Source organism: Arachis duranensis, chromosome 4 (assembly GCF_000817695.3).
Source record: "Arachis duranensis cultivar V14167 chromosome 4, aradu.V14167.gnm2.J7QH, whole genome shotgun sequence".
Taxonomy (NCBI): domain Eukaryota; kingdom Viridiplantae; phylum Streptophyta; class Magnoliopsida; order Fabales; family Fabaceae; genus Arachis; species Arachis duranensis.
Genome location: NC_029775.3, coordinates 34236647 through 34256459, shown reverse-complemented (window position 1 = coordinate 34256459; position 19813 = coordinate 34236647). Strand labels below are relative to the sequence as shown.

Below are 19813 nucleotides of genomic sequence, written 5' to 3'. Positions count from 1 at the left end.
CAAGGATTGAATGGCTGTGACGAGCTTCAAACTCGCTATTGCTGGGGTGATGACAAACACAAAAGGATCAATGGATCCTATTCCAACATGATCGAGGACCAACAGCTAATTAGCCGTGCTGTGACAGAGCATCTGGACCGTTTTCACCGAGAGGATGGGAGGTAGCCACTGACAATGGTGATTTCCTACATACAGCTTGCCATGGAAGGAGCTTTGCATTTATGAAAGTGAGTAAGCATTATATTGCAGGGATTCAGAGGACAAAGCATCTCCAAAAACCCCAACATATTCTCCATTACTGCACAACAAGTAACTAATTCACACTCTTTAATTTTTCTAATAATTCCAACTGATAATTTTAATTAATATCCTGACTAAGAATAATAAAATAAACATAGTTTGCTTCAAACCAATAATCTCTGTGGGATCGACCCTTACTCACGTAAGGTATTACTTGGACGACCCAGTGCACTTGCTGGTTAGTTGTGCGGGTTGCAATAGTGTGATTGCAATTTCGTGCACCAGCATCTACGGTCATATATATGTCTTGGGGACCAAGTTATTTTTCAATGGCCAAGATCTGGGATTACCATTGAAAATGTTTGTTTATACTGCTCAAATGTCTTCGGTCAAGCAAAAAGGAGACAGCTTGGAAATCCCTAATTTGGGACAAATGAAGAAAGCAATCTCTGTTCACCACTACTGTACATCAATGGTCAAGATTATTTCTTGGGGACCAAGAAGTATTTCAAGGGTTCAGATTGGGCTTCACTATTGAAAATAATTTTCTTTGCTTCCCTGAGGCTTTCGGTCATGAAAGAAGGTCAGACTCAAACTTCTAATTTGGGAATTAACTGGGAAAAAGGTGATGTGGTGTGTGAGTAAAGCACACAGATCAAGGTGTTGACCTTGGAAGAAGAACCAAGCAACATGCAATGAGATAAAAGAGGTTTGCTGTTCATTCAGAAACGAAGGAGAGAAAACCAGAGAGTGAGAACAGTGTTCTGTAAAGAAGTTTCTCTACTTGGATAATGCTTACTTTCAAAGAAGCATTCGGCCAATACTGAAGAACTGCATCTGAGGTTTGCGAATCTGGTTTTGCACATAGCAAAGAGGCTGCTAATGAAGTCAATCTCCTTCATGTTTTACTGATTGTAATGTACTTTTCAATGTTTATCATTCTGTAATTTCTGTGAGAAAAGGCATTGTGAAAAAGACTCAAGTAAAAGCCATGAGTGGAAAAAGGCTGAGTGAAATACTTGAGGGAAAAGCCTAGAGTTATTTTCTGATTTCTTTAGGTTGATTAAGTGTCTTGTATCTTGTACCTGTTAGGTATCCCTTTCTTAGTTGGGTTAGCATTAAGAGTGAATAGTTAGGTGTTAGCATAACCAATGTCAAGTTAGGTTAGAACTTGAGTGTGAAATTGGTGTATGTAATACTGTTAACTATAGTGAAATTCTTCCATAGTTGTGGAAGAGACTGGATGTAGGTTGCATAGCACAAGAAAACCGAACCAGGATACTTGCTGGTGTTATCTTTTCTCTTCTCTGCTGAGTTCTGTTTTCTGATATTCATGAGACAAAAATAAATTGTCTCATAAATTTCCGCTACTGTGTTTAAACAGAGCCTGAATTGAAAGCTTGTTTAAAAAGGGTAATAATTGCAACAAAAAGGAAGGCATAGATTCAACCCCCCTTCTCTAAGCCTACCACAACCTTCAAGTACAAAATATGCATATTGGCATAGTTACAGAAGTCAACATAGCAACACAAGAAAAATCACTTGAGTGGTGGTTAGATTATGGGGCTACTGTTCACGTTTGCAATGATTGCAGCCAATTCAAAACATATGAAGAAGTGAACAATAGAGAAGTCTTGATGGGCAATGACAACTCAGCCAAAGTTTATGGTCAAGGAATTGTGGAATTGAATTTTACATTTGGAAAGAAATTAAGTTTAATAAATGTACTTCATATTTCAAATTTGAGAAAAAATTGTTTCTGTTAGTCTCTTGTGTAAGAAAGGATTTGAAGTTGTAATGGAATCCAATAAAGTGATCTTGCTTAAGAATGATGTATTCATAGAAAAAGGATATTATATTGAAGACATGTTTAAACTTAGTATTAATAAAGTGAATGTTTCCTTGTATGTTATTGATTCTTGTGACTTATGGCATAGTAGATTAGCACACTTAAATTACAAATCAATTGAATATATGCATAAAAAATAACTATATTGATCTTAGTAACAAGAATTTTAATAAGAAATGTGATATTTGTATATAATCCAAAATTACTAAGAAACCCTTTCCTAAAGTTGAAATTTATTAGAATTGATTCATAGTGATATTTATGAACTAAATGGCAATATTATTAGAGGAGAAAAAAGATATTTTATAATTTTTATTGATGATTATTCTAGATTTACTTATGTGTATTTGCTTAGAAATAAAGATGAAGCTTTTGAAATGTATAAAAAATATAAAATAGAAGTAGAAAATATGCATGATAAGAAAATAAAAGTTCTTCGTAGTGATCGAGGTGGAGAATATTTTTCTAATGAATTTGATCACTTTTGTGAATTACATGGTATTGTGCATGAATCTTCTGCTCCGTAGTTATCTCAGAAATTCTTTGTAAGTTTTTCTATTTTGTGTCATGATCTTGAGAGAATTTTCTTACAAGTTGGGTTAGTACTTTGCTATTGAAAGCTTGGTTGAGTCCTAGTCAAGTTCAGGTAGAGTTAGAATCTTGACTTGTCCCAAATAGGATTGGGTAGATCCTAGGAGAATTGGTGACTATAATCTATTGAAAAGATAGTAAAATTCCATCACTATTGTGATGGAGACTAGATGTAGGCTACATTGCACTAGATAGCTGAACCAAGATACATTTGTGTGTCAATCTCTATTTTCTTCTCTATTTCTGGTTCTGTACTATAGGAGACAAAACAAAAGTATCTCCTACCGTATTAAGAGACAAAACCAAAATATCTCATGTATTTTCTCAACAGAAAGCAAGTTTACACGAAAAAGAAAAAGGGGCCAAGATTCATCCCCTCTTCTCTTAGCCACTGGTAACCATCAGATTGCGACACATAAACTCAGTTCAAAAATAAACACACAAATAAGACTGAATTGTGAACAAAAATACATCCAAAATTAATTTTGGATCAGACAACATCATCAACATGGTAAAAATTCAACAATAACAATAACAATAACAATAACAATGATAATGATAACGACGATATCTATAAGAAGAAGACGACAATGATGATGATGATGATGATGATGATGATGATGATGATGGAGAAGGATGAAACAGAAGGAGGAGAAGAAATTTCAATGATAAAAGAAGAATAAAGAAGAGGAGGAGGAGAAGGTGGTGGTGTTGGTGACGACGGTAATAAAAGTGAAAAATAATAAAAAAGAATGAGAAGAAGAAGACAACGTAGCATCAGGGGTGAAGAAGAAGAAGAAAAACACATGCGTGAATTTGAAAGAAGAAGAAGCACGAGGGGAGAAAAAAAGCGGAAAAAAGAAGCGCATGACTCTAAATTACTTGAATGAACTTATATGTTAAAATTGGTTAAATGTGAAGAATAATTCTTATTTTAAAAATTCTTTCAATGACTAAATTAACTCATTAGTGTGATATTTCAAAAATCATTTGGACTATTAACCTAATCTATCTTGTATATCTATTTTGGGTGGGACATAAAGTTCGATTTTATTTAAGATACACACTATCAACTAATAATTCAATCAACTAGCAGCAGCAACAATAACAACAATAAATAAATAAATAAATAAATAATGTACGTTATGTGTGTTGGTTTATTATCGTTTTCTAATTTGTGTATGGTATTTTATAAGAAAAAGTTTTATAATATAAATGGAAGAGGAAGAGTAATTTTTCTTTTGATATTATTTTAATTTATGAATTTATTAATTTATTTAAGAATTTAATTTTATTCATCGTCAATATAAAAATAATTTTAACATACATTTGAAAAATTATTATGTGTTCATAACATGTAACAATAAAATAAAATAATCTTAAAAATCTATTTTGTACTTAAATTTTATTCTAGTAACAGAGATCAAATATAAATACCTCACTAGCTTTAATAAAAACTTTATTCTTCGATTGTACAAAGACTCTATACGTATTTACACCGAGATTAACTTTTGCTATCAACTCTTTGACCAATGAGTATATCTAAATTAAGAAACTTCTTTGCAATTCTTTGCACGCTATAAGAACTCAAGAAGAATAAAGTATAATTCCTTCCATTTTTCTAACTCTTAGTTAATCCTTATAGTATGGTTTAATTGTCAAACTCTAACTTGTTAGCATTATTATAATGAATGTGATGACCTCAAAAACTCATTTATTCATTCATTCAATTTTCTTGGCCAAGATTTTTCATCTCAGTAATTATAATTATAGAGTTCAAACTCTTTATCAAGAGTTGATGAATTTCTTATTGACTAATCATTAATTTTACAAGTATTTAAATCATACTCAATATCCATCCAACTAGCACCCTAAGGTATTAGGTATCCAGAATCAAAGGATAATAAATACTTTGTTAATTACTATAATAATCGCAGGTCAAAGAAAATATATATATATATATATTAATGTCTATTTTAATAATTCTATATCAAAAAATAATTTAAATTAAATTATAAAAGATTTATCTTGCATTATTATAATTACTTATCGTAATGATAAATCTCTAAATTTAATCAAGTACTTTATTATATTAACCCTTTATAATATAACAATAATAACAAATTATTTGACACATAATAGATTAAAATGTGGTTATATTATTTATTTTTAACAATCTCTCACTTGCACGAGAGTCAATTATAATAGATTAGATCTTGGACATACTATTATCTTACTTGTATCTAATTATATAATATCATATAGTAAAAATAAAATATTTTATATTATGTGTATCAAAATTAAACTCTTTATTTAATAAAAGTTGTATTTGCTTAAAATTTTATCTTTTAAAAATCTTAATTAGAAAATACCTTTATTTAATAAATGTACATAACAAAAAATATTAATTTAAAAAAATTATTAAGAATGGATCAATTAATTTAACCTAAAATCATTGATTTAATGACGGAATTATTTAACAAAACATAAAAAATAAGTGGAATACGAAGAGTATGTATTCTTTTATATTGCTCTACTAGAATTTTTACTATACTTTCAAGAAATTTTCTTTTTTTTCTTTCTTTTCAACCTTATTCTTTAATTTTCTTCTTATTCTTCGAATTTTTTTCATCTGAATCCATTCCTTATAACTTTCTTTTCTTTCACTCTTTTTATTCTTCTTATCTTTTTATCATTCTATCATGTCATTCTCATTCGTATTATGAATCCAAAAGGAGAGTAAATCTATATCCGAACCAAAGGAACAAGGAAGAAGAGGAGAAATTGATGTTTGGGACAGAGAAAGACTTCTCTAAGAGACTAGAGGCATGTATAGAACTTGTGACCAAGAAGATATGTGTTGAACAAGAATTAATTACTGATCAATGGGTGGAGGGTGCTAGCCGATTAATGGCACCCCAAGACCCATGAGAATGTTATCGTAGAATTGTCGGAGTTTCTGAAGATTCCTGACAATTTACAACCTTAAAGGGGTTGTTTAATCCCATTCTCCCGAATTAATTTTTCTTTGTGAAACAAAAAATCAATCTCGATAGGTGAAAAAAAAAATTTAAGGCTTGTAGCTACTCTAATTGGTAAATTATTGTTGATCCTTCTGGTAGTGTGGGTGGACTTATGTTGACATAGAAAGATGACTTTGTTGTTAAGATTTTCATTTGTTTTGAGTTCTATATTGCTGCCTTGATAAAAGATGTCCCTCTCAACATTAAATGGAGATTTATAGATATTTATTTAAATTACAATGAGAATATTCAACTATCCCAGTTCTAAAAAATTTCTTTGGTGCTCTCCCAACTCTAAGATAAATCAATTATTATTGGTAATTTCAATTTAATTATTGATCAAGGTGAGAAACTTGGTGGTAATCTTAAATCTCATTCTTCTATTGCTGTCTTTAATTACTTTATTGGAGATAACTTGTTGATTAATTTGGGAATGATGGGTAGACCATTTACTTGGAGTAACAGACGCAGGAAAGGTGAACTAATTCAGAAAAGTCTTGACAGAGTACTTGTTGATGAATCTTGGTCCCAATTATACTCTCATCCTATAGTCTTTAGATTATCAGAGACAGGTTCTGATCATGCCCCTTCCTTTTGGACACTAATTACAAACCGAAGAGATCAAAGAGGAGATTCAAGTTTCAATCTCGCTGGTATAGTGAAAAACAAATTCATAATTTTATCAGCGAGGTTTGGAACTCATATATAGAAGGTTCAGTGATGTTCAAATTATTTCAGAAGCTTAAATTGGTTAGACACCGATTGGTTCTCTGGCAAAAAAATAATTCTACTAATTCTAAAAAGGAGATTGTATAAGTTACTGCTCTTTTAGAATGCAAATAAGCATCAGACATCATAGGAGACACTGAATTACTTGAGCTTGAACAACGACTTAAAAAAGCATATTTGGACGATAAACTGTATTGGAAAGACAAATTTAGAATTAAATGGCTAAATGAAGGAGATCAAAATACAAACTTCTTCCATAAAAAAATAAATCTAGAACCAGAAAAAATAAGATATGACATCTGCAGAGGGATAATGGGGATATGGTAACAACTAATGCTAATATTGCTAAGGTGGATGAGGACTACTTTAAGAGTATTTTCACATCTTTTAATCAAGCAAATCTTGAGCTTTTTTCATAGATTTTGAGTCTAAAATTACAGCTAACATGAACCGTATGCTTATAAGTCCTGTTTCTATAGAGGAGGTAAAAAGAGCTACTTTTAGTATCCACCCTCAATGTGGACCAGGAGAGGATGGTATAACGGCTAAATTCTTCCAATTCTATTTTGATATGGTGAGAGAAGATGTGTTCCGGGTTGCATGGAATTTTTTTGCTGGAGGTAGAATTTTGAAAAGTTTTAACCACACCAATATCTGTCTAGTGCTAAAGGTACCAGATGTGAGCGATATGACTCAGATAAGGTCCATCAGTTTGTCCTTTGTTGTCTACAGAATTATTTCGAAAGTACTGATCCACAGACTTCAAGGGTGTATAAACAAGGTAATTAGTCCTACTCAAAGTGCATTCTTGAAAGATAGACTTATTTCTGATAACATTCTTATAGCACACGAATGTATACACTACCTTAAATAAAAGAAGCGAGGCTTGGAATACGAAATAACACTCAAGATTGATATGAGTAAAGCCTACGAAAGGGTGAAGTGACATTTTCTATGGTTTATTATGGAGAAGATTGGCTTTGAATTGAGATTTATTGACTGGATTCGTAAATTGTTGACAACCGTTTCTTACTTTGTTATTGTGAAAGGTCAACCTTATGATCTTTTTAAACCAAATAGAGGCATCTGTCAAGGTAACCCTATATATCCTTTTTTTCTTATTATGTGCAGAAAGACTTTCCTTCTTGCTACACAAAGCAGATAAATAGAAGATGGCCAACTATAAATCACTTGCTATTTGCTGATGATTCTATCTATTCGGTAAAGTCTTGAAAAATAGTTATGCCTCTATTCTAGAATTATTGGAATCTTATGAGAATTTCAATGGGCAAAGAAAGAAGGCGGGCTTGGTTTCACAGTATTCTAACCCAGTTCTGGTGGGGGCAGCAAGGTTCTGAAAGGCGAATGGTGTGGACTAGTTGGGATAAGATGATTAGGTCTAAGAAAGAAGGCGGGCTTGGTTTCAAATATCTCAAGGCTCAAAACCTGGCTCTTTTGGATAAACAGTGCTGAAAAATCATGACTCAACTTAACTCTCTTCTTTCTAGAATACTTAAAGGTAAATACTTCAGATTTAATTCTATCCTTATACCAGAAGTAGGAACCTTATCTTCTTGGGGTTGACAAAATATTCTTGAAGGGAGGCGAGTTATTGAAAAAGGCATCAGTTGAAAAGTAAGTTCTGGTGATATTCGAATTTTCAGTGAACCATGGCTCCCTCCTCCTTACCCCTTCACTGTTCCACCATTTTTGGCAGTACTATCAGATTATTACCATTTGTTATGGGTGAAAGACCTGCTTTTGTCAAATAAATATTGGAACTAAGTATTAATCTCAAACCTTTTCCCTCCATAAATTGTTCAGCGAATCCTCTCCATAATCCTAGGAGAAGTTGAAGACAAAATTCAATGGGTAATGAATAGAGCAAAAACATATGATGTTGTATCAGGGTACATAATTGCTTACCAATTTTATCATACCTCCATTGAATTTTGTTCGAACTTCATGCAATAGAGGCCAGTTTGGAGCCATTTATGGAAGTTGAAAATCCCTCATAAGATTTTGCTCTTTGCGTGAAAAATCTCCCCATGGTAAGCTTCCTGTTCTGTTTCTCATTCACCAGCAGTTCCTATCCCCTCCGCCAACTTGTCCAATCTGCAAGTCAGCTCCAAAATCACTTATGCACTGTCTATTTTTCTGTGAAGAAGCTAATCTATTGTGGAAGAAGAGTCATTTGACTTACCTCATTCCAAACCATAGATGTTCCTTGTTCTTCGATTGGTGGAGGGATTCGATATTACAAACTGGAGTTTAAGGAACAAGTCCTCAAAGAGCTCGACTGGTTTTGATTATAGCTTGGAATATTTGGAAGGAAAGGTGTCGACGAGTCTTTGAGTATGTTCAGGAGCCTCCGAAAAAAAGTGCTAGCAACATCGTCTAAGTTAAATAAGAAATTATCTATTTTGCCTTATGCATATTGTCTTAAAATTTCTTTCTTATCTATTTTTTTATGTTATTTTTTTTACAATTTTATCAGTTTGTGAATATTTAAAATATTTTTTCTATTTTTTTTGAATTTTGGATATTGTATTTATTTTTTATTGAATAAAATACCTGTATTATCTTTGAAAAAAAAACAGGAAAGTGGCTAAATTTTTTTATATAGAAAAAAATTGATGTTTTTGTTAGAAATATGATTATTTGGTGTAATTACAAATGGATAGATTTTAGAGATGAGGAGTCAACATATGGGGACGTGTTGCACGTAGCGTGTTGGACACGTGGAAACATCTTAGCCATCACGTGGAGGACGTGTTGAAATACATAGGAAGAATATTGAATATTTTCATAATACTATACTACAGTTTAAATGTTAATATTCAAACAAAACACCATTTCTATTTCCATATTAAAAATAATTTCTGAAGTATTTATCATCTTAATTTATAATAAAAACTAGGAGCTAAAAGTGTACTTTCTTAAAAGTACTTTAGAAAAAGGCTATTGAATAGGGGATAAAAAATTTGGAAATTCTCTTGATAAAAGAATGAAACTTTATAAGGAGGAGGTCTTTTACGTTTCGTTTGAGGTCCAAAGCCGAAACGGTTGAGGATCTTTGTTTCAGTGTTGAGTGAGCTGAGAAGTGAAGTTAGTAATGGAGAGCAGCGAGGAAGAAGATGATTTCCCTTCCATTGAGAGCATCATCCCCCAATCCAAGGTTGATTCTCTTTACCAGTCTCACACCGAAAAGGTACCTTCCATTCCTTCATTCTTCTCTCTCTCTCTCTCCTCTTTTCAATTTCACTGAACGAACCCTTTTTATTCTCTAATTCTTGTGTTTGGATGATATGACCAGGGGATTCGAAAACTTTGCTGTGAGCTCTTAGATTTGAAGGATGCTGTGGAGAACTTATGTGGCAATATGCACTCCAAGTTCTTGGCTTTCTTAAGGTAAACATAAAAAACAATATCTATTCTTCATTCCTAATCCATTAATCCGGTAACATTTATGTGCTATCAAATTCCAAGAAATTGACCACTAAGGATTGCCAGTTTTTCTCTATATTTATGTGTGTGTGTGTAGTGCTTTAATTGAGTAGCAACATGCATACTTTATGGGGGTATAAGACATTTTTCCCTTTGTTATTGATTTTTTAGGATATCTGAGGAGGCTGTAGAAGTGAAGCATGAATTGATTGAGCTGCAAAAGCTTATCTCAGCTCAAGGTATTCTTGTACAGGACTTAATGACAGGTGTCTGCCGTGAATTGGAAGAGTGGAATAAGTCGAGTTCTTCTGGCCGAGCATAAGTTTGAAGAAGCGTTGGATGCGTTAGATGCCGAAGAAAGAAATTCTGCAGATCTGAAAGGCTCAGGGAATAGCTCACCGGATGAAATTTCCTCGTGCAAGTCTGATTTATTGGAAAGAAAGGCAATGCTTGAAGAACAGCTTATTGGAATCACTGAACAACCTTCAGTTAGTTTCCCTGAGCTGAAGAAGGCCTTAAATGGTTTAATAAAACTTGGAAAAGGTCCTACTGCACATCAACAACTGCTGAATTTTTTTGGGGCTCACCTCCAAAAGAGAATCGAAGCTTTGCTTCCGTCAAGTTCTCTGTGTCCTGCAACATTTCCTTCTACATTATCTAAGGTTGTATTTTCTGTAGTTTCCCTGGCAACAAAGGAATCTGCTTTGATTTTTGGAGATAATCCTGTTTATACCAACAGAATTGTTCAGTGGGCAGAGTGGGAAATTGAATATTTTGTACGGTTGGTGAAAGAGAATGCACCATCTGCGGATACTGTTTATGCCTTACGTGCTGTTAGCATATGTATACAGGCTAGTCTAAACTACTGCTCAATCTTGGAGTCACTAGGATTGAAAATGTCTAAATTGCTGTTGGTACTACTTCGTCCTTCTTTTGAAGAAGTTTTAGAATCAAACTTTAGACGCGCTAGAAGACTAGTTCTTGACATGGCTGAATCTACGGAATGCTTCCCATTGTCGCCACAATTTGCATCTTCACTTTCTGCTATAGCAACATCATCTAGTAGCATGCTTGTTGAGAGTGGAATGCGTTTTATGCGCATAGTTGAAGTAAGTACACTTAACATGATATATCTATTAGCAAATGGAAAATTATTAATATATGGCCTATGCTTTCTCTTTTACATGGTGGAATCATTTAACGGTTGTAGGATGGATAAGAAAAAAATTAAAGTTGTTATGAATATCCTTTGCTTTAGTTTCCCCATTTTTCCTTTTCCATTTCCCCATCCTGTATCTCTGACTGGAAACAATTATGCTGAGTTATTTAGCGGCATAGGCATTTGATATCCCAAGTCTTCAAAACTTGCAACGAAAAATGAAGGTTTTACAAGTGCATGTCATGCAACATATGTGAATAGTTTTGTAGCTATCTCGACATGTTGACTTTTATGTGCCTTCCTGCATCCATGAGTAGTTGAGTACTACATAAATTCCCCTCCCCTAAGTTGATATGCTTGAATTTGCTTCGTACTGCTGTAACATAAATGGTGTACTTATGGTGCAATTTACAGGAGATATTGGAACAGTTAACACCAATGGCTAGTTTGCACTTTGGAGGAAATGTACTTAGCAGAATTTTACAACTATTTGATAAATACATGGATGCTCTTATCAAAGCTTTGCCTGGTCCATCTGATGATGACAATCTTCCTGAGCTGAAAGAGGCTGTGCCTTTCAGAGCTGAGACAGACTCTGAACAACTTGCAATATTAGGGGTAGCATTTATCATATTGGATGAATTGTTACCAAATGCTGTATTGTCAACATGGATGCGGAAAAGTGATAGTAAGGAATCAAACAGTGAACCTTCAGAGAATGTCGTGCTCAACACAAATACTAGTGTGGAATTAAAGGAGTGGAAGAAACATCTTCAGCATTCTTTTGACAAGCTTCGAGATCACTTCTGTCGACAATACGTTTTGACTTTCATCTATTCAAGAGAGGGAAAAACACGGTTGAATGCACATATTTACTTGAGTGATAACAGAGATGATCTTTACGATTCGGGCCCATTGCCTTCACTTCCATTTCAGGTCATTATCCTATTCTTCTGTTTCTGCTGCTGAACTTGTCTTGTGTTTTCTAGTTACTTTTTCTTATCTGCTGTGTGGATAATACCTCTTTGCTTCCATGTTTCCCTTATGGCAATATTAACTACAGATACTTGATTGCATGAGTTCCTGAATGTATCTGTAGCCATTATTAATTGATTTATTTCTTTCATTCTGATATTTATTTAGTTTCAGAAGTGTGTGCATGCATCAGTCATCTGTCTCTATATGTATTATATGTAATATAATTCTTGTGTTGTTTTACAGTACTGATGTGTAGTTATATTTGCAGGCATTGTTTGCAAAGCTGCAGCAATTAGCAACTGTGGCTGGAGATGTATTGCTTGGGAAAGAGAAAATACAGAAAATTTTGCTTGCTAGGTTGACCGAGACTGTTGTCATGTGGTTGTCTGATGAGCAAGAGTTCTGGGGTGTATTAGAAGATAATTCAGCTCCCTTGCAACCACTTGGTTTGCAGCAGGTACTTATTTACATGCATAATGTGCTAATAATTTCATGTTATCTCATGTTACAGGAAATATGAATACTGTAGTGTCAAAATGCTGTCGGAGATTTAATATGGTGTTTTAGATGATAAAATGCATTTTTGAACATTGAAAAACCGATATGAGTTACTGAAAAGTCATGACTCCCAATTGATCACTGTAAGTAGGTCTTAGTTTTATGGTTATCATCAGATGTTGTTACAAATAGCATTACATTTTCAGTTCCTTCCATAGGTGATTGTTGTGGTTATCAATGTCTCTGATTTCATCTGAAATGCTTATCTTCAGTTGTAATTGAAAGGGTTAAGTATGATTTTGGTCCCTAAGGTATAGGGCGAAAATTGTTTTCGTCTCCAACCTTTTTTACATACAAAATCGTCTCTAAGGTTTAAAACTAAGTTTTAAAATCGTTCTTTTTACTTAAATATTAAAATTTTGGGCCAAGTTACTCATAATAAAAAAAATTATAAAATAAAAAAAGAAAAAAGAAGAGAAAAGAGAGCGTTTCTGCTCCTGCGAAGGGGGAAGGGAAGAAGAAGAAGCTGTTTACGATCCGCCTCTGCCTCCACTTCTGTCGCCACTTCCGTACAGTTTTGGTTCCTAAGGTAAGAACGATTTTAAAACAAGTTAAATCTTAAGGACGATTTTGTATGCAAAAAAAGGTTCGAGACGAAAAATTTTTCGGCGTATACCTTAGGGATCAAAATCGTACTTAACCCTAATTGAAACTATCAACAACTCCATTTCATTCGTCTTGTCTGTAGTATATGATATAAGCCTACTCTCTATAATAAAAAATATGTAATATTTGGCTCTAATTCCCATTTGAGAGTAGTGGTGAATATTATTTTTGGAAAAATTTTATGGGTAGGCTACTTTGTTTGCCCTCCTCTTAGCCTTAGGTTGCTTTTGTGGCAGTTAATTCTTGATATGCACTTTACTGTTGAAATTGCCCGCTTCGCTGGATATCCATCTCGACATGTCCATCAGATAGCTTCAGCTATTATAACTCGTGCCATCACAACCTTCTCAGCTCGGGGTATTCAGCCACAAAGGTATTCATCTCTCTGGCTTTCATTTTTATATTGTTCATTTCCTTAGATTCTGATATCAACAGTTTGTCATTTACCAGAAGTGCTCTTCCTGAGGATGAATGGTTTGTCGAAACTGCAAAGTCCGCAATAAACAAGCTCTTGCTTGGGGTATCGGAATCAGAGGCGTCTGATATTGATGATGAAGATCACATCATTGTTCATGAAGTTGTCTCAGATTCAGATACTGTTTCGTCGCTATCTACCATGGAATCTACAGAGTCTTTTGCTTCTGCTTCTGCTAGCATGGCAGAACTTGACAGCCCCTCTAACTTGTCAGATCAAGATAACTGAATTTTTCAGGTAGGCATGAAATTTTGAGAAACATGTACTTGGCCCTAGTTATCCATTTGCAGTTTCAAAATTGTAGCTTATGGTGTTAACCGGTAGAAACCATCAATTGTGTTGGAAGAGAGTTAGGCATGCTCAAAAACCTGCATCCCTAACTATATTTATCTGTATATTTTTGAAAAGGTGGATTGGGTTGTGGGAGTAAGGGAGGTACTCCACTATTTTCTTAGAAATATCTCCAATTATCCATCACAAACACAGGTTTAAAGCAACCCGACCATAGTATTAGTGACAGATAAGAAGAGGAGGATATAGTTATGATAATTTTCATTTGCAAGTATTAGTATGTGCATATAAAGATACATAGCTTACATGCTTTCATTTCAAAGATGGCTTCATTAAATTTTCATACACCCACCCCACCTTTCATTAAATTTCAAAGATCATTTATTTCTTCAATTTCTAGAGGCTAAGTCTCATTATCTTCCAAAGACCTGCCCATAGTTTCTTTGGTGAAAAAAGTGGTGATAACCACACCAACTATGCACACTCCTCCAAGTATGCACAATGATGGAGTCATTCCAATTCCTACAGGAAACCCCTCTCGATCTTCATTCTTGCCATGAGACGCCCATAGAAACCCTACCGATCCGATGATCGCACCAATCTTGCCAGCTGCCCCGGAAATACCGTTACATGTTGACCTAAACCTGGCCGGAAAAAGCTCCGCTGGGACTATAAATGTCGTGGTGTTGGGTCCAAAATTAGCGAAGAAGAAAGCTACACAATACAGGACCAAGAAACCATATTTGTTCCTTTCTTTGGTCCAGAATGAATCATACTTAATCCCTATGGCAAAAAATGCCAAATGGCTTCTTGATACACATCTAGCTTATCTGTGTTTTTGAATTTGTATATTTTAGATTGGAATAGAATGCTGCAGTAGAAAACAGTGTCCACCAGAAACCAATTAAAGGTGCAAGCAAAGAGATCAGAACCATGTCTACGAAAGAATTCTTTAGAAAACAGAGCGTAATTAGAGCGTGGAGGTAAGTTTTCTTCAACAATCTGAGCGAGTGAGATATCCATCACTTTCTCCATGTCATTTGCTGCTTGCATCACGTTTTGTTCCACTAGCGCTGTGTACCTGATGATCACATTCATGATTCTACTTTAGAATTTTATACTTGAGTCAAATCTACTATTGTGTAAAGGAGAGAGTTGGTAAAGTGATAAATAAGTGGTTAGTTACTCTTATATTAAAATAGTGGGACTCATATATAACGAAAGTTACAAATTCAATAGTAATTAACCATTCATTTTATTGTGGGTTTCTTTGGTGTAATTCATGGGTCACATAGGATTTTTTTTCAATTTTGGAGCAAAATTTATTTAAAAGAAGAGTAAACCAATAAAAAATTAAAAATGCATTCGAATTATTCTGTTGCTGATAAAAATGTTCCTAAATTTTGTTATTAACAAAACTATCATCAAATTATTTAAAAACGCGATAAAAATGCACATCCATAAACTAAAATGTTTTATATTAACGGAAAAGAATGATGTGACAAACATAGCTTCTTATGTAAAAAGTGAGATTTTAAAATTGGCAAGTGAATTATGTTATGCATTCAACTCAAGCTTTCATACGTTCAACGTGGCTGAAACAGAGGCTCAAGGATCTCAAATCTTGGACATACGTTCAACTCACTCTCCATGCGTTGAACGCACCTCTTGGGGCCAACCTCCAGGGCCTCTTAAGTCCTTCACTAATCTCTCCACACCTCTAAGCACTTGATGGGATGATTAAAGATTAAGCACAAGCCCATGATGTCAAGCATTAATTGTTAATTATGAAGAGAATCACCTAACTTAACTTAAAAGAAAAACTATACGAAAAACGTTAATTAGATTAAATTTGATTTTGCGTTATTTTGATTGAGTTTTGAATGCTAAATCTTAGGTTTAGGGTTAGTATTTAAGAGGATAAGAGACACACATGTGAGCTTCTTCCTTCTGCCATTTTCAATTCATAGTTTTTGTTTCCTTTGGACCATGAGTAACTAATCTTTTCTGTTAAGGTTAGGAGCTTTATTTATTCTAATGGACTAATGTTGTAGCTTTTTTTTTTTTTTACTTTTGATTAATGTATTTATGTTTTCTTAAGAAACAAGTTTTCGTTCTTTATCACAAGGGTTTGAATGTATTAGGAAATAGTTCTAATTCAAATTGAATTTTATTATTAACTTGGAAAAGTTAGTTATTGGAATTAAGCTTGAAAACTTCTTCTCGTAATTCTTTAAGCTTTAAAATTAGTATGATAAGTGACATTAAATCAACTAGGTTTAGTTCTTAAGAATTGTGTGGTTTTGAATCAATAAATGTGCCTCACCTCTCATCATAATCGATTGATTAAGGAATTAACGATTTGTTAGTTAAGAGAAATTGAATTACCAAGGGCTTGGGGTTTGATTAACTATGATTTGCCATAGATACATCTTTGTATGATCAAGATAGCTAGTGAAAAGCATTTTTCCTGAAGTCTAAAAATCTCCAAAATCTTAATGCTCTTGTTCATAGTACTTTCTTAACCGTTTACAAACTGCTTTCATTTAATTCTCTGTTTTTAGATATTGAATATCTCTAAATCCTAATTTTCAATTGTCTAAATAGAATAATCAGTTAATCATTACTTGCTTAGTCCATTAATCCTCGTGAGAATGATAACCCACTCACCGTGGTATTACTTGATATGATTCGGTGCACTTGTCAAGTTTGACAAAAGTCCATCAAGTTTTTGGCATGCCGGGATCAATTGAGATTAACAACAAACCAGTTAATTGATTACCTAGATTAAACCTTTTTTCTTTTGCATTTATCACCTCGCTAGGAATTTTCTTCACTCTGACGTAGAAAATTTCAATTTTTCTTGTTGTATGTGTGTTTATGCAGGGCAATAAGTGATGCGTGAGCATCTTTCCTATCTTTTCCTAGTGAATTTGAGTCTAATTTGTTGAGTTTAATAAAGAATTACTTATCTTTTAGCCAATATGGATGCTACTTTGAGTCTTTTGCAATTTTATTTATTTTAAGTAGCATTCGGCTGGATATGATGGAGTTTCTGCAGCACAAGAATCAAAGGAGATGGCTATGAGGAGCGACGCGCACGCGTGTCTGACGCGTGCGCGTGATTTGGAGATATCCATGGCGACGCGTGCGCGTGACTGACACGTACGCGTGATTTGAAGATTTACTCAGCGATGCGTACGCGTGATCGACGCGTCCGTGTGACTGCAGAAAAGACCATCGACGCCTACGCGTGACTGACGCGTACGCGTGACATGCGCCACGTACAGAAAACATAGAAAATGCTGGGGGTGAATTCTGGGCCCCATTTTAGCACCCAAGTTAGGCACGGATCCAGTGAAGCCAAGTGGTCCCCACGTTACAAGACGCGGAGTAGTTAGTTAATTCTGATTTAAATTCAAATTTGATTTTAAAATAGGAAAAGATATTATCTTAATTTTAAATATTAGATTTTAAATTAATTAGGAGTAGTTATAAAAAGGGGAGACTTCTCTTCTATTAGGCAGATTTCATTAGGGGATTCCATAAGGGAACATAGTACATTTTTACCAGACCCCTTATTTTTCTTCTCTGAACCATGAGCAACTAATCCTCCATTGTTAAGGTTAGAAGCTCTGTCTATCTGTATGGATTGATTTGTTTGATCTTTCTAATTTAATTCATGTTTTGATTTATATTTCAATAATTGTTTTCGTTCTTTATTTTATGAATATTGGGTGGAACGGAAGTATGACCCATGTTCTAATTGAGTTCTTGTAAAACTTGAAAAAACTCTTTACTTGAACAACAGCTTGAAAACATATTATCCTGAATTTCTAATTGATTGTATTTAACGGGATACGTGACAGATAATCCATTTATTTTTGGATAATTAGGATTTTTGTGGCATATAAACTGAAATTTGAACTTTACCTTCTAATTGGAATTAATTGACTAAGGAATTGGCAGTTGATGAATTTTAGAGAAAACTAGGAAGGTTTAAGGAATTAGGGTCTAGTCACATATAGTTTGCCATGAAATTAAATCTTACATGATTAAATTAGTTAGTATTAAAAATCAATCTGAAAAGTAGATAACTCTGAAGCCTTAACTATTTACTCAATATTTTATTCCCAACTCATTGCTGCTTGCTTTCTGAAATTCTTAATTTGCTGTTTAATGCTTTTTTTGAATACCAAAATACTCTTTTCTACTTGCCTAACTAATCCTATCAAACACTATTGTTACTTGATCCATCAATTCTCGTGGGATCGACCCTTACTCACATAAGGTTTTACTTGGTACGACCCGGTGCACTTGCTGGTAAGTTAGTGGATTGTAAATTATCGCACCAAGTTTTTGGTGCCGTTGCCGGGGATTAATAGTGATTAACAACTATTAGTTGTTTGATTGCTAAGATTAGGCGTTTTATTTTTAATTTTATTTAGATTTTGCTTTAAATATTTTCAAAAAAAATTTTATTTTTCTTTATTTCGCTATTTATTTTTTCCTTTCTTCCGTTTTTTTCCTTCGCTTTCGTTTCCGTGTTTCCTTTTTTTATTATTTTACTTCTTTTAATTTTTTTCCTTTCTTTTAAAAAAAAAAAACCTTACGTCCTTTTTTCTTTTTTTTTTTCTTTTCTTTTCTTTTCGTTTACTTCCCTCCCCGCGGTTTACGCCGTACCTTTTTCTTTTTTTATTTATTTTATTTGTATAATTTAAAAAAATAAAAAAAAATAAAAAATAAATATATTTAAAAAATATTTAATTCTAATATTTTTTTAATTTCTAAAATTAAGTTTGATATTCCCTTAGTTGTTTTATTTTTTTTTGGTTATTTTATTTATTGAGTTTAATTTTCTTTTGTGTTCTTTCTTCTTTGCTTGCTTGTCAACCACATGGTGCGTTTAATCCTGTTTGGTGTTTTGTGCTAAGGAAAAATAATGAAGAAAGATAACGTGGGTTATTACTTACACCCAAGTAGTGATTCATACTATGGTGGATGGAGGAACTATCCAAATTTTGGTTGGCAAAGTCAAAACCAAAGAAACTTCAATGCTCCATGTTCCAACTACCAAGAACCATCATCTTTCTACCCATATCAAGAGCCACCATCAGATATTGAGGCTTCTCAGAAGAAGGGTGTTATGGAAGCAGAAACTCTTAATGCTATTCTTGCTCAGAACAAACTTATGTTTCAGCAGTTAAATCTACTTACTCAACAGATGGGTGGCATGCAAGTCTCAGCTATCAACACCCAAAATCCTCTTCAAGAGGTCAATTACATAGGGAGTGCTCCTGAAAACCCCAATAATGATCCCTATTCTAAGACCCACAATCAGGGGTGGAGAAATCACCCAAACTTTGGGTGGAGAGACCAACCTCAGAGACCTCAGAATTTCAACAATAACTCTCAGGGCGGCTTTCAGCAGAATCATTTTAATAACCACCAGTTTCAATCAACTCAGCAGGCAAACTCTAAATCCCAAGAAGATTCTAATTGGGAGATGATGATGAGTTCTATGCAGGAAACCAGAGCTTCCATTAGAAATTTGGAAATGAAAATGGGCCAATTGAGCAAGCAATTACCTGAGAGGTCTGCAAGTACATTTCCAAGTGATACAGTGGTGAACCCAAGAGAAGACTGCAAGGTTATTCAGTTGAGAAGTGGTAAAGTAGCTGGCTCTGAAACTAAGGCCAATGAAGAAGTAGTTGAAAAAGAAAGCTACCAAGAGGAAGATGTTGAAATTGAGGAAGCTTGCAAAGAGGTAGATGAATTCAAATAAGAACACAAGGGAGTGGAGCTTGCAAGACCTCTTCCAAAGCCATCACCATCCAATACAACATTCAAGTGGGTAAAATTCCTAT

At 33.9% G+C, this 19813-nt stretch overlaps 1 protein-coding gene and 1 pseudogene across 1 annotated transcript; one reads left to right on the top strand and one right to left on the bottom strand.

The window, feature by feature from the left end:
* The first annotated feature begins 9450 nt into the window (after positions 1-9450).
* On the top strand, positions 9451-14268 carry LOC107484097 (exocyst complex component EXO84C). Its single transcript, XM_016104712.3, is given in 8 exon segments — positions 9451-9643; positions 9749-9843; positions 10051-10176; positions 10178-10988; positions 11453-11974; positions 12285-12473; positions 13417-13553; positions 13631-14268. Coding segments are annotated over 8 exon segments (2229 nt in total). The 5' UTR covers positions 9451-9547; the 3' UTR covers positions 13884-14268.
* The window catches only part of LOC107484095 (probable inorganic phosphate transporter 1-9), a 36911-nt pseudogene continuing 31314 nt past the window's right edge, over positions 14217-19813 (bottom strand).